The following is a 14,288-nucleotide window of genomic DNA, read 5'->3' as shown; positions in this document are numbered from 1 at the left end:
TAATAACAATAATAATAATAAAACCCAAACCACCAACAAGGGAGATATTGTTTAAAAGAGCAAGCGAGGGAGCGAGCCGAAGAGCTGGTCTGACCGAGTGGATCCGTGCAGCTTCTCCTGGGATCGCCGGGATCGCGCCGCTTCTCCGCTCCGCGTCGCGCAGCGTGCGGTGCCCTGCCCGCGGCGGGGGTCCCCGGGCGCCGCCACCGCATCCGCGCCGGACTCCGGACCCTCCGCGCTGCTTTGAAAATAAAAGCATCTCGCTAATAATAAGCGGGACGGTGGGGGAAGAAGACTCGCAACAGTGGAGCTGCCAGCCGCGCACCCCCTGCCCGCCGCCCCCGGCTCCCTCCCCAGCTATGCTCCGGGTCAACTTTGATGGCACGTTGAGAAGCAGCGGGCGCTGAAGGGGGACAACCGAGCGGCGCGGAGCCGACCTGCTCAGAGACCTGCACCCACGGATTGTCTTGCGGGGGCGGAGTGGGCGGGGGGGTACAAGTGGCATTTCTCCCCCCCCCCCTCCTTCCAGGCTATAAATTGGATTGTATATAAATCTGCTTCGTTTATCTCCCTGACCCCCCTCAATGACGCTGGACTAGAGAGCTCCTCTCCGCGGCCCGCCCGGACCTGCCGAAGCGAGCGATGGACCACGAGCGACTGCGCCCGGGGATGCCCCTCTGAAGCGACGCGGGGCACCGGGGCAGAGCGGCGCCGCCTCTCCCCTGCTCCCCGGATCCCCTCGCACCTCCGGCTCGCTCCCCGCTCCCCCTCCCTCCTCCCCGGGCTCCGCAGCCACCCCCTCACCTGCTGCCGTCCCCCTCCCCCGTGGAGCCGGGCTCTCTCCGTGCACGCCAAGCCTGTTCCCCCCCCCGCCGCCAACTTCGCCCTCGGTGCCTGCGCGTGCAGCCTCCCCCTCCGCCTCCCCGGCGGCACACGCCGCTTCCCGGGCGCCCCCTCCCTCCGCCGCGGCTCCCCCCCTGCGCGGAGCGGTTGCGGCCCCCCAGCTTGGCTGCCACCGCCCCCTCCGCGCCGCGGAGCGCTCGGAGCGGCGCTGCCTGCAGACGGGCTCCCTGCGGCGCTCCGGGGCGGCCCCCAGCTCGGCCCCCCGCTCCTCCGCCATGGACGGGGCGGCTCGCCGGGGGGTGCTGGCCGCGCTGCTGGCCTGCGGGCTGCTCCTGCTGGGCGCCGCGGCCACCCCGACCCCGCCGGCCCCCGCCGGCGGCTCCCCGCAGGACACATGCACCTCCTGCGGCTTCCGGCGGCCCGAGGAGCCGGGCAAGGTGGACGGGGATTTCCTGGAGGCGGTGAAGCGGCACATCCTGAGCCGGCTGCAGATGCGGGACCGGCCCAACATCACGCACGCCGTGCCCAAGGCGGCCATGGTCACGGCGCTGCGCAAGCTGCACGCCGGCAAGGTGCGGGAGGACGGCCGCGTGGAGATCCCCAGCCTGGACGGGCAGGCGAGCGCCGGGCCCCCGGCCCACGACCCGGTCTCCGAGATCATCAGCTTCGCCGAGACAGGTGGGCACCGCCCGGCCGCGCTCCCCCGCCGCCCGCGCCCCTCTGCCCGACCCGCCGCGGCCCCTGCCCTGCCGCGCTCCCCGCCTGTCCTGCCTCGCCCCGTCTGTCATTCCCCCTGCTCGACCCCTGTCAGTCCCCCTGCTTGACCTCTGTCAGTCTTCCCTCTCGCCCTGCCTGTCCTCCTGCCCACCTTCTCTTTCCGCCTGCCTGACCCGTAGCACTTCCCCGGCTGCCCTTGCCTGGCCCCCTGCGCGCCCTGCCTGTCCTCCCGCCTGTCCTTCTGCCTGGTACAGGCGCCTGGCCGCCCGGCTCACCCGCTCGTCCTCCGCCTCATTCGCTCTCCCCTCTGCCCCGCACGGTCTCGCTCTGGCCCTGCCCTCGCTTTTCCGTTCTCCCTGCTTTGCCCCCGTGCCCGGGATTCTCCCCAGGTTGTGCCCTGCAACTCCCTTCTCTCGTCCCTCCATCCCTCCGCAGCCTCTGTGCCCCCTGCTCCCCTCTGGCGGTCCTTCGAGCAGCACCGGGGCTTGTCTCCGTCCCTGCGTGTCCCGCTGTCCCTCCTCTGCCTGTCCCGCTCCATCTCTTGCATCCCTTGCCTTGTCTGACTGCCCTGCACATTCATCTGGTTCACTGCCTGCATCTGTCTGTTGAGGCTTGCGTTTGCCCATCCTCTCTTTCCGTTTGTTTCCCATTTATTTAGCTTTCATTTGCAGTATTGGCCTTGTCTATTTGTCCATTGCATGCAGTGTCCAACCGAGTGTGTCTGTCTCCTCTCTGTCTGTCAGTCCATTTACTAACTGCCCTCCATCCCCACGACCAGCCATCTCAGTCCTGTCCAGCCATTGCAGTTATGTGTCACCGAATCCCTTCAGCACAGCTTTCCAGTAGTTTAACCACTGTCCCCGTGAACTTTGCACATCTGGCTGGAACAGCATCACTCTGCGAATTACCTGTCTATCTGCCCATCTCTCCTTTCCTTCATCACTCTATCGCTCATTTAATTTTCCTCCCTCTATCTTCTTGTGGCATCTATATATCATTTGTCCACAAAATAAATCTCTTTCTATCCTGTATGCTGCCCACTCATCTTCTTTATCTACCCTCCCACTTACCAAAGGCATATACATTTACAGTATCTATGGGATCTGTTGCATTATACATATGCTTGTTATATTCACATACAAAATTTATGAGCGCACACAATCTCACACAACACAAGTGATGTGGATCGGTGCAGCAGCACCGTACTGTTCTTTTTCTGTCACTGTCACCACAGTTTACAAAAAAGTTATGTATTTACTAACATGCGAAAGGCTTTCTTAGTGTACATTTTGGGGGTTATTATTTTTTAATAGGATGTTGTTGGGAGATTGGGGGTGGGCTCGTACTTCTATTTGGTATTCAGTCAATCGCTGTCTTTTGTAACACTTCCAAAATTGACTTTATGTAAAACGTAGACAAACACAGTGAAAATTTTTGTCACTGAACTATTACAAGGTACTGAATGGGCTCTGGAGGCACATTTGAAAGGCATCTAGGGTAACAAATGAAGACACCGACTACGCAAAAAATCCCATTCAGAGATTGACAAAAATGCTAAAGATTCTTAGGGAAGGAAAAGGCAGAAAAAAAATCTACATTTAGCTCTGTACAGACGGAAGCAAAACCGATAAGGGCAGATGAGAAAATGCCTTTCCAGCAATAATTTTAAATAGTGATTGGGATGCTTTGATTCAGGGACCAGAATTACAGTCTCCGCCATAAAGGCCGGCACATTTATCACCTACGCCAAATTTAGGTAGGACTTACATTACAAAATTGCGGGAAGGCCGCTGGTATTTCTGAAATGTTTCATGCAGCAGGCTCTTCTGTTTACAAATAAGGGGTTATGTCAGACATTTGGTGACATTTGGTTTTCTGTGACAATTTCTCTCCTTTAATTCTGGTGTTGCTGAAATGCGTATTGAGAACAGCCAATAACGGCGTTACAGCGGGAACAACCGCTTCATTGCCTTGCCTCGTATGGGAGCTCATCGTTCTGGGGAGAAAAGGCAGAGATTGAATGATTAATAATAGCCGATATTCTACCAGACTAAGTGGGGGTTAGCTTGAGCTGTTGGACAAGCAGGCACATTACTGAAATATTTTCCGTTCTGTCTCATGAATCCTCTCCTTTAAACCGCAACAAGAATATGTGCAAATCGAAACAAAATCCCTGGTTTGGCATTGGCGTTTTAGTGGTTATTGAAAGAGCTCTCCCCATGAGAATTGGCAGGTCGCTGAAAGTTAAAACTATTCTTAAACTGATGAGATAGCAGAATCTAGTCCTAGTGCCGGTCTTTTTCAAGGTGCTGCTGTAGCATCTTTAAATCTGGCTTTCTGGAAATAACATATATTGGGGAAAACTCTTACTGTTGTCTGTGGATCTGACACATCCGACGACAGCCCGATGTTGAAGGCTGCTGTGAGAAGTCCCCTTTTCAATTAATTCTAATTGCAAATTTGGGATATCTGATGCAGTGCATGCCTTCTGACTGGCACAGCCCCGTCACTGTTCGCTCGATCCGCTGTGCTCTAGTGTTGTCCCTGAATTCAGAATGGCACACAAGATAACATTTCCTTTTTGACTTAATCTTGCTGATCTCTCCTTATCTTGCAGACGATCTGGCCTCATCTAGAGTCCGCCTCTATTTCTTCATCTCAAATGAAGGGAACCAGAACTTGTTTGTCGTTCAAGCCAGCCTGTGGCTTTACTTGAAGCTGCTTCCATATGTCTTAGAGAAAGGCAGCAGGCGAAAAGTAAGAGTCAAAGTCTATTTCCAAGACCCGGACACTAGCAACAAGTGGAATGTGGTTGAAAAGAAAGTTGATCTCAAAAGAAGTGGTTGGCACACTTTTCCCATGACAGAGGCGATCCAGGCTCTGTTTGAGAGAGGAGAAAGGAGACTGAACTTGGATGTTCAATGTGAGGGCTGTGAAGAGTATTCAGTGCTGCCAATTTATGTGGACCCCGGGGAGGAATCCCACCGGCCTTTTTTAGTGGTGCAAGCCCGCCTCGCTGATAACAAACACAGGATCCGGAAAAGAGGCCTGGAGTGTGATGGCAGGACCAATCTATGTTGCAGGCAACAGTTTTACATTGACTTTAGACTTATTGGGTGGAATGACTGGATCATAGCACCATCAGGTTACTATGGGAATTACTGTGAAGGGAGCTGCCCGGCCTACTTGGCCGGTGTCCCGGGGTCGGCTTCCTCCTTTCACACCGCTGTCGTGAATCAGTACCGAATGCGGGGGCTGAACCCGGGCACCGTGAACTCCTGTTGCATTCCAACCAAACTTAGCACAATGTCAATGCTGTACTTTGATGATGAATACAACATTGTGAAAAGGGACGTTCCCAATATGATTGTGGAAGAATGTGGTTGTGCTTGATTTAAGGTGTGTTTTGGGGGGGGAGAGAGAGAGAGAGGGGGAGAGAGAGAGAAACATTCCCGTACAAGATGGTGTTGGAGGAAGTTTCACTGTGTATCCAGGCATCAGTGTTGGAAAGTCACTGTGGAAAAGTTTGACAAAAAAAAAAAAAAAGAAAAAAATAATCATTTCACTTTGGTGTCAGGACAGTGGCAGTTTGTGGATCATGGACACTTATATATTCTATCACTTATAAGTTAATGCTATGAAATATCTTAAAGACACACACACATACACACACACACACACACACACACACACACACACACACACAAAATGTGGGCACGCACACAAACACACGCTCAGACACACAGACACACACAGACACACACACATGAGGCAGCTCGGAAAAGGGACATGAGCACAGAAAGTCAGTGACCAGTGACGATGGACCTAAATGCCTGCCAGTACGAGTGAACGGCTGAGCAGCTGTTTCCCCGCCTGCCGGCAAAGCCAGACCGAAATGAGCTCCCTTTGCTCAGGCAAAAGCACAGACTGTGAGAACACAACGTATTCTTGCACGCAGGTGTCAAAATGACCAAACTTAGAAAACTAAAAAAAAAACAAAAAAGAAAAAAAAAAGTCGACTGTCACCTCTTAGGTCTAACAGGAAGCTGCAGGACACCTGCCTTGGGAGGCTATCACTTCCTCTTAATTTAAATTTATCTAAACATAAACATCACAGATACCCACTTCTTGCTACAGCACTTCCAGCAAGGAATCCTGTGGTTCCATCGGGGGGAGAGAGAGAGAGAAAAGGGGGCAGACATGTTAGAAACTGCTGTATTTCTAACTCCTGGCCGTTGCGGAGTCACAAGCTGGGCTGGCGTGATCCGATGCTTTTACTGCCCACTAGCAACCCATGGTTGGCTACACCCGCCGTGTCTTGGAAAAGGGAATCGATACCATATCTGGACTGTGTTGACTGTTGGCATCTCTCACTGTGCAAAGAACAAAAAGTCAAAAGTTGCAATCTGTGTTCTTCAGTGGGGGACTCGGCAAGGCTACGTCACGTGGGGGACGAGCAAACGAGCAATGGCCACCACGGCTAAACCAATGAACCCTAAAGAGGAGTGACAGCGACAGAGTGGAGACGTTCTGGGAAATGCAGTGCATTTAATAACAGGCGAGGAGCATTTTTACAAGTCTTGGAAAGGAGGAGAGAGGAGAGTGCTTTCAATTTCCTTACCAGGAGGTGTCAAGGATGGCCATAAAGATCAGAAAATAATGATACAGCATAGCACTTGCAAACTGCTTGAATGCACGTATAATAGCACTTGCAAATTTCAATGCCTTGAAAAGTGGTACTTGATAGTGCACTTATCTTTGCTCACTATCTAGGTAAACAGGTGCCGCATGAGCTATGCAATTTAAAGTGTTGACCCATACTAGACAAAACTGGACTTATGATATGACTTTTTTATATTTTTTTATACTTGAAATTAAATCTTTTGCTTCTTTTTTAAAGCGAATGATTGCTTTTAATGTTTGCACTGATTTAGTTGCATGATTAGTCAAAAACTGCCATTTGAAAAAAAATGTTATTTTTATAGCAGCAAAAAATGAATACAGTTAAATGTATTATACAGAAATTTTGGAACCAAAGAGGCCAACATATTAGTTATAATTTTTATGAGATGGCAAAGCCATCATATATCATGTAGTCATACTGAGCAATCCCTCACAAGGCCTACCAATTGTTTCAGGGTACAAAATGGATTCTGTTTGTTCTATTCAGTGTCTTTTCTATACCATACGCACATGGAATGTAGAGTGAAAAAAAAGTGACTATTGTAGAATACATTACAATATGTGCATCCTTTAAATCCAATTTTTATGTTTATTTAATAAAGTTCCTTTTAGGTTCTGTTCCATAATAATTTAAACCAAACAATTTTCACTTAGATTTGCTGTTGAAGTATTTTACATTTGTGTACAGTTTAAATAAATAAAAAAGATTGAAAACTGGATGTGCTTTTTTTTTTTTTTTTTCAGTGTGTAACATCTGGAGGAACTTGCTTACTTTCGGGACTGAATAGGCTGCAGACAGTGAACTGTCGCATTAGACTGTAGTCGTATTAGTCATTGCAGAAAGCCTTGTCTGAGAGCTCAGCTGTGATCCTAAAAATGTTACACTCCAGTTTTATTGCTGTCTATACATGTAAGCATCTGCTTCTCTCTCTCTGCAGCAGTGCAGGGGCTCTGGGCGCAGGAACGGCGCTGTTCCGCATACCTGCAGGTCATTTACAGCAAGTTCCTGGTTCACCTGCTGTGTAGGAATGTAACTTCTTCTCTGGGTCACTCCCTGACTGCTTAGAAGAAGTAAAAAAATGTATGTGGAAAGCACTTCCAGGAATAAAGGACCAATAGTAAGTTTGATTAACTTTTTTTTTTTTTTTCCAAAATCAGCTGACACTAAGAAAAGGGGTATTTTTTATTTTTAACAATATATCTCCCTTTTACTCACAAGCCCTCAAAAATGTTGAAAAATACTCAAGTACTCAGCTGCACACACATCCAGATATTGATTTAACTGATTTTCACAGATAAATTCTTCCTCCTGGAGACCTGAGCAAATGCCAGGTGAAGCTGACAGAAGGATCTCTGTTGACTTAGCAAATGTTAGATCTGACCCTGAAATCCGAAAAGTGTTGAAGAAGCAAGATCATGCAACTAATGATGGGTTCTAGTTACAATTCACACTCAGGTGTAGCTCTGCCCAGCTCTCCTCACAGCCAGGCACTGGGGTTAAACAGGAGACCTGGAAGAGTAATTTGCTGTGACTGTGTCAACAATTTGCTTCTCAGAACTTTGTCCTCTAGATCAAATTTTTTGAATATCTCACAGCTTTCTCAGCACCTTGAGCTGCACATTGATTGTCAAAGCCACTAACCACTCACTGTTGCTGTTCCACCTCTCAGCAGCCTTCTCTCTGGTTTTTATTCCACGGGTCAACTAGGCTACTGATGAGTTTAATAAATTCCCCTTGAAATCAGTGGCCAATACCTGCCCCCGCCCCTTTCACTCTGAAGGCATGTTTGCCCTAATATGACACAGTCATTATAAATAAGACTGGGCAGCCCTTTGAAAAATGGGATATATTAAGAAACCTTGCAAGGCCCTGGAGGCTGGCTCCAGTTAGGTTTTGTTCTTAATTGAAAGTGTTTGGTTCCTGGGGTCAAAGCCAAACCCTACACTGGCCACTGCGACTCCTGTGCTCAGGGGCAGACCCGGGTGTCTCGGCGAGGGGTTTGGACCTGCAGCCCTGGGAACAGGGAGCTGCTGGCAGCCAGGATGCTTCCAGCTTGGGCTGGCCAGGAGTGAGGGGGAGGATCTGTGCTCTGCATCCTGCTGCAAACCCATAAGCGATCTCGGGATCCTGAACTCTGTCACACAGGCCATCAAAAAGCACCTCTGTTCTAGGTATAAAAGTATTTTCCAGTTTTCTTCCCCTGTCCCTGCCTTCTTTGTTCCCCAATTTGTAGCTAGAGTCACGGTGTTTATGGAACAGAAACAGAAACGAAAGGATGAGCATGAATATCAGGATAGTGTGAGGGGCATCATCTGGGAGTGGGAAGAGCTGGATCATAGTCCAGGATCCCAGGTTCTTTTATTTTGTGTGAGACTCTAGAAATCGATGTGAACTGAACATGCTTGGAGTTTTCTGCAGCATGGAGTCACTTGCTGCTTTGGGCATTTTACAGACAGTGAGGTATTCTTGTATCCTGGTGCTGACAGCAACCTGTCACATAGATTTCTGAGGCTAAAATGAAATAAAATTGTCTTTAATTTTATGGGACCAATCTGAGACAGTTTGGGCTTGATTTTTCAGAAATGTGATAAAGCTACTGCTCTTGCCAGCTTTTCACAGGGGAGTGCAGGAATTCTGCTTTGTGCAGCTTCCACCTCCTGCACTTTTGAAATTGGGCAAAATGAAAAATGAGATGGCCAAGCCTGATGGCTGCTTTTCAAAAATTTTGGGGTGTTCCCATCTGTCATTCCCATCCATATAAAACTGAGCATCCAGTTTCATTTCTTTTTGCCAGGTTAGGTACTCTACCTCAAAAAACAGCTGGGTCATATCCATCCACCACCCCCCCCCCCCCCCCCAAAGGTGACTTGGTGACTCTCTGTTGTCTTTGATAGGCTTTGAACTCGATTCTGTAAATGCTGTATCAGTGTCTTCTATCATGTGACAGAATCAATCTCTGGAGGTGGAGAATCTTCACCATTTAAAATATTCTAACAGAGGCAAAACCCCATCCCAGACCTCGTGCTGCTGTTAATGAGGACGGTGTGAGCAGGGTGACTGTCACGATGTCACTTGTTGGATTAACTCTGCATACATCATGTATTTCCACACTTAATAGACACCTGCTCCAAAATTGCCAACTCTCACCTTCTTTGCTTTGTCACTTGTGAGAGATGAACTCAGCAGCTGAAAATTAATTGCTGCACTTGCCCTGCCACCAGAGAAGAGGGAAACCCCTCACTGAATGCATCCTTCATCAGGATAATTTTTGTATGGAGTGGTTTCTACTGGGAAGGGTGGGAAACATTTTGAAAAATATATCAGAAATACAAATTTCTGTCTAAGAGGCGAGTCTGTTTCAGTTAATGCTGATGTCAGTCTACAATAACTCCCCTAAAGTCTGCAGATGTAATTCAGGCTAGCACCAATATGAGTAAAGACACACCTGAATCCGGTTTTCTGGAATTCCTGACTGGGCCCAGCTCATTCTCAATTCTCAGTATTTCTAAAAGAAATAATATTTCCTTTAGAATCAGCAGCTAAAAGTTTTAGCAAAACCACACATGCTGGGTGACAGATCAGAACAAGAGTAGAAGACATCTAACTTTGTAATGAATCTCCCTACATACACTGGAATTTGGCCAGGAATTAGCAATCTGCATCAGTAAAAAATGTCCCAGTAGCTTTCATTTGCTTGCCCAGTCTGTAATCTTGAACTAAAAGCTGGATTTACATGCCTGTTTGTAACAGTAGGGGCCAATTTTATTTGGGTAACTTCATTGATTTCAAGGGAATTGTTTCTGATTTGTACTGGAATAAGTGGGAGCAGATTTAGGTTCTTTAATGTTCTTCCAGTTTAGCTCTTGGAATAACTTATATTTCATTATTATGTGTTTATGTAATTAGTGCAATTATATCAAATTATATAATTGGTACAATTACTTGGACTCATGTAACCACTGCATATAGCATTCCATGCTGTAAAATCTTTTACTCTGGAAAAAAAAAAAGGCAAAAAAAAAGCAGTCAATATTACATGGGGATCTTAATTTGTTTTTAAATTCCAGTATCAAATTTAGGGCCTGACCACATGCAAGGAGCTTCTGGTTCACATCAGTGGAATCTCTGAGCAGGCAGCTTGCAGTCTTCACCATAGATATTGCATTTTTAATCTGATTTGGCCAATTCTATTCAACAGAGGCCCTCCTGGAATGTCTGCAGCCCCAACCAGCCTTCCCTGTACAAAGCAGAGACGTCAAACTTTTACACACACACACACACACCCACACCATATGACCTGAGAGATCTTGAAGCCATCAGAGCCCCGAGATATTTGTACAGCTTTTTTATACTTGATCAGATTTACTGTCTTTGTGATCTGCTGTTGAGAATTTTAAACTAATATTTTATTAAATTCATAGATTCCCACTTTTCGGTCATTGAAACTGTTTTGCTCCCCTCCTCTTCTATAACTTGCTTTCAGGCTACATTTCTGTGAAGGCTTGGAAGTAGAGGGTTCTGCTGCATCTGCTGGGGACAGAGGGAGGTTATTCTGCCCCTGTACTCCACTCAGGTGAGACCCTACCTGGAGTCTGCATCCAGCTCTGGGGCCCCCAGCATAAGAAGGACATGGACTTGTTGGAAGAGTCCTGAGGAGAGTCACAAAAATGATCAGAGGGCTGGAGCATGTCTCCTGTGAGGACAGACTGAGTGCACTGGGGCTGTTCAGGCTGCAGAAGAGGATTACAGTGCCTAAAAGAGAGAGCTTTTTACAAGGGCATGTAGTGATAGTTTTAAACTGAATGAGGATAGGCTTAGATTAGCTGTAAGGCACAAATTCTTTGTTGTGAGGGTGGTGAGGCACTGGAACGGGTTGCCCAGTGATGTTGTGGGTGCCTCATCCCTGGCAGTGTTCAAGGCCAGGTTGATGGGACTTTGAGCAGCCTGGTCTAGGGAAAGATGTCCCTAGCCATATCAGGGAGTTTGGAACTAAGTGATTTTTAAGGCCTCTTCCAAACCAAACCATTCCATGAGTCTATGAAAGTTGAAGTAAGCACATCCAGCAAAACAGGAAAAACAGGTAAGAAGGAAACCGATTTGATTTTCCTAGGTGAGACCAAGGAAGACAGGGTGAGAGTTATGATTGATAACCACCTGATGGACCTCTCCTCTCAAAAGATCAGCCTTCCCAAGTGCTTTGTAATTGGGGTTCTGCCCTGGCCCAAATGCAATCATTAACCAAGCTGCCAGTGCACAGACCCCAGGGGAGGCCCTGCTCTACCTAAGGACATATCCACAGAGTTTGTGTACTACTGTTCTTTCTCATTTTGGACCTGCTTTTAGAGAGGGTTCACCTTTCTGTGTGCTCTTCTGCAGTCTGGCCTTTGAAATCAGGCTACAGCACAGCCATTTTAGGGCTGCAGCTCGTGCTGCCTCACTGCCTTCCTCCAGCTGGTAAGTGTGCTCAGTGCCTGTTATTTTTATCTTGAGCTTTTGCTTTGTTTTTGAGGATAATTGCACATTATTGCTGCAATATGTTATAATAAGTGCTATGAAGATGACTATTGTATCCAAGGGGAAAGAAGATGTGGCTGGGGAGCAAACTTAAACCTATGTATCAGCAAAACAAACACGCTGTGTTTGGGCTGTGTCAGTCAAGTGCTACCAAAGTGGCATTTGGGTTTTGCCCAAGAGGAGGCTGCTGGACTGATCTTCCCCCTCTTCACTTTGTTGGCTGGTGTGGCTCGTGCCCATTTCCGCAGAGGAGTTTGTGAGGAGCTGGGGAAGAGCTGCAGCAGCCGTGCTGTCCTGCAGCCGCAGCCGTGCTGTCCTGCAGCCGCAGCCGTGCTGTCCTGCAGCCGCAGCCGTGCTGTCCTGCAGCTGCAGCCGTGCTGTCCTGCAGCCGCAGCTGTGCTGTCCTGCAGCCGCAGCCCTGCTGTCCTGCAGCCGCAGCCCTGCTGTCCTGCAGCCGCAGCCGTGCTGTCCTGCAGCCGCAGCCGTGCTGTCCTGCAGCCACAGCCGTGCTGTCCTGCAGCTGCAGCTGTGCTGTCCTGCAGCCGCAGCCGTGCTGTCCTGCAGCCGAGCTCCTCACCACTGATGGGGGAGCCGGTCCTGGGCAGTGCAGAAGGATCCAGGTAGGAGGGTTGGATGCTGAAGGCAGTATCCATTTGAGGATAAGGAGTTATAAATAATACTGCATCTGGCTCCTGTGAGCTGAAGCACACTGGGCTCTTGGACTTTTAGACCCCCATGTGCCATATCTTATTCACTATATCCTGTGTAATCTCATTTGGCCTCGTATGGCCTGGTTTTGGGTCAGGTTTTGGAACTGATCCTTAGCTGTTAGGACTCCAAGGGTATCAAAAATAATTCAGGACCTTATAAATTAAGGCTTTGGGGTCTTGTGAAAGGAAACAAACAATGTTATCTGTGTTAATGAGAGTTGTGTATGTGTATTTTGTATCCAATTGTATGCATTATCTTTAGCAGTGATACTTCATAAGACCATATAATTTATGAGGTGGTTATCAGTGACTCGTAAGTATTTATTTATGTCTTATATGCATTGTGTATGTTTGGCTTGATCAGGGTGGCATGTTTGCATGGGTGAGCACCATTTCATCTGTAAACACTCAGACAAGAAACAAAAGGCTTTATCTAAGCAAATTGTCTTCTGCCATGCTAATGCTCCTGTAATAAAATTTATTTTGGGGGATCCTGATGAGAGGTTGGAGGTAATGCAGTGTAGCTACTGACTATTTTGAGTAGATTTCTTGCCTCTTGTGCGCCCCATACTTGGCTTGCATTCAGTGTGTGGTATGTAGGTGCCCTTGTGATGGCTGAAGAGAGGCAACCTGTTCTCAGATGTGGCTCTGCTCCACATCCAAGAGAGTGCAGCAAACCACTTTTGCTCAACCCGTGCTTTGAAATTGTTCAGAAACTGGTTTGGTCTTTAGCACAGTTTGGAGCAACCTTGAGGCTGCCTTTAGGACAGCTGCCAGGAGTCCCCAGAGTAAAAGCTGAGAAAGGGCTGGAATACCATAGTGCCCTGACCACAGGTCTTGTATTTGGCCATGCTTCCTATACTGGGAGCTTTTGGGTGGTGCTTGGATGGAGTGGAACCCATCTAAGTCTCTATGCTGAATGTTTCTTATTAAGTACGTGATAGGCACAGAGATGCAGGATTTAAACCAGCTCTGTTTCTGCTAGCTGCGCACCACAGTGGTTGAATCACTATGCTAACAGTGCGTGACAATGAATCAAGCCCTATATTTCATTTTATGGGTGGGTTCCACTTTGTTCTCATTTTCTCCTCCCCTCCTTTTGACTATTTAGACATGTGCATCTTGGAGAACATTGTTTCCAGACTGTATCCCCTTGAATGGGGTTACTGCATCAAGCAGGGAAAGTAATGCTGTGTTTAAGTTCTACCCTAAATGAAAGCTTTTTCTGCTTTGCATGCCGCAAATAGACTTTTAATTATGGGGAGCACATGCTGTAAGTGCACTCCAGGATTTGATTCCATCCTTTGTCTGTTAAGCTTGTGGATGTGCCAGCTCTTAGACTAATCTTTTTTTTTCAGCATCACCAGTTGCAATACATAGTTAGCAGATAAAGCAACAAAAGGAATGGCAAACTAGTCTTTGTGCCAATGGTCACCAGTTTGCTGCCTCTGGTAAACTTTCTTGAGGTGATATTGAATGTTAAAACAACATTCAGGTGTGCTCTGTGATTTGCTGGGTTTAAAAATCTGTTGATGTTAATGTAGGGCCAGATTCAGTTATTCACACCTGTGGAAAACAGGTTCAAAATCCTACCAAATTGGAATTCCCCAGTCAATTACAGTCAAAAGCAGACTGCAAGACTGTACAGAGCAAAGCCTGTAGTACTTTTGGTACAATATCAGAGCCTTAGCTGAAGGTGCTATTACTCCAGGAGCTTCTGTTCAGTTGCACCCATTTGCACCAGGTGTGAGTTTATCCTCTTGGCTTGTAGACAAACCCCTTGCTTTAGATCAGTCAGCAGTCAGCTCCTGGTGCTCTGT

At 47.9% G+C, this 14,288-nt stretch overlaps 1 protein-coding gene across 1 annotated transcript; it reads left to right on the top strand.

The window, feature by feature from the left end:
- The first annotated feature begins 594 nt into the window (after positions 1-594).
- INHBB (inhibin subunit beta B) lies at positions 595-6,960 on the top strand. The gene is made up of 2 exons (XM_030277218.4): positions 595-1,521; positions 4,178-6,960. Exons 1-2 carry the CDS (start codon positions 1,119-1,121, stop codon positions 4,951-4,953), a joined length of 1,179 nt encoding a protein of 392 aa, XP_030133078.1. The 5' UTR covers positions 595-1,118; the 3' UTR covers positions 4,954-6,960.
- Positions 6,961-14,288: the final 7,328 nt, after the last annotated feature.

The sequence above is a fragment of the Taeniopygia guttata genome, chromosome 7 (assembly GCF_048771995.1).
Source record: "Taeniopygia guttata chromosome 7, bTaeGut7.mat, whole genome shotgun sequence".
Taxonomy (NCBI): Eukaryota; Metazoa; Chordata; class Aves; order Passeriformes; family Estrildidae; genus Taeniopygia; species Taeniopygia guttata.
Note: the sequence above shows the minus strand (reverse complement) of the source record. Positions and strands in the feature narration are given on the sequence as shown.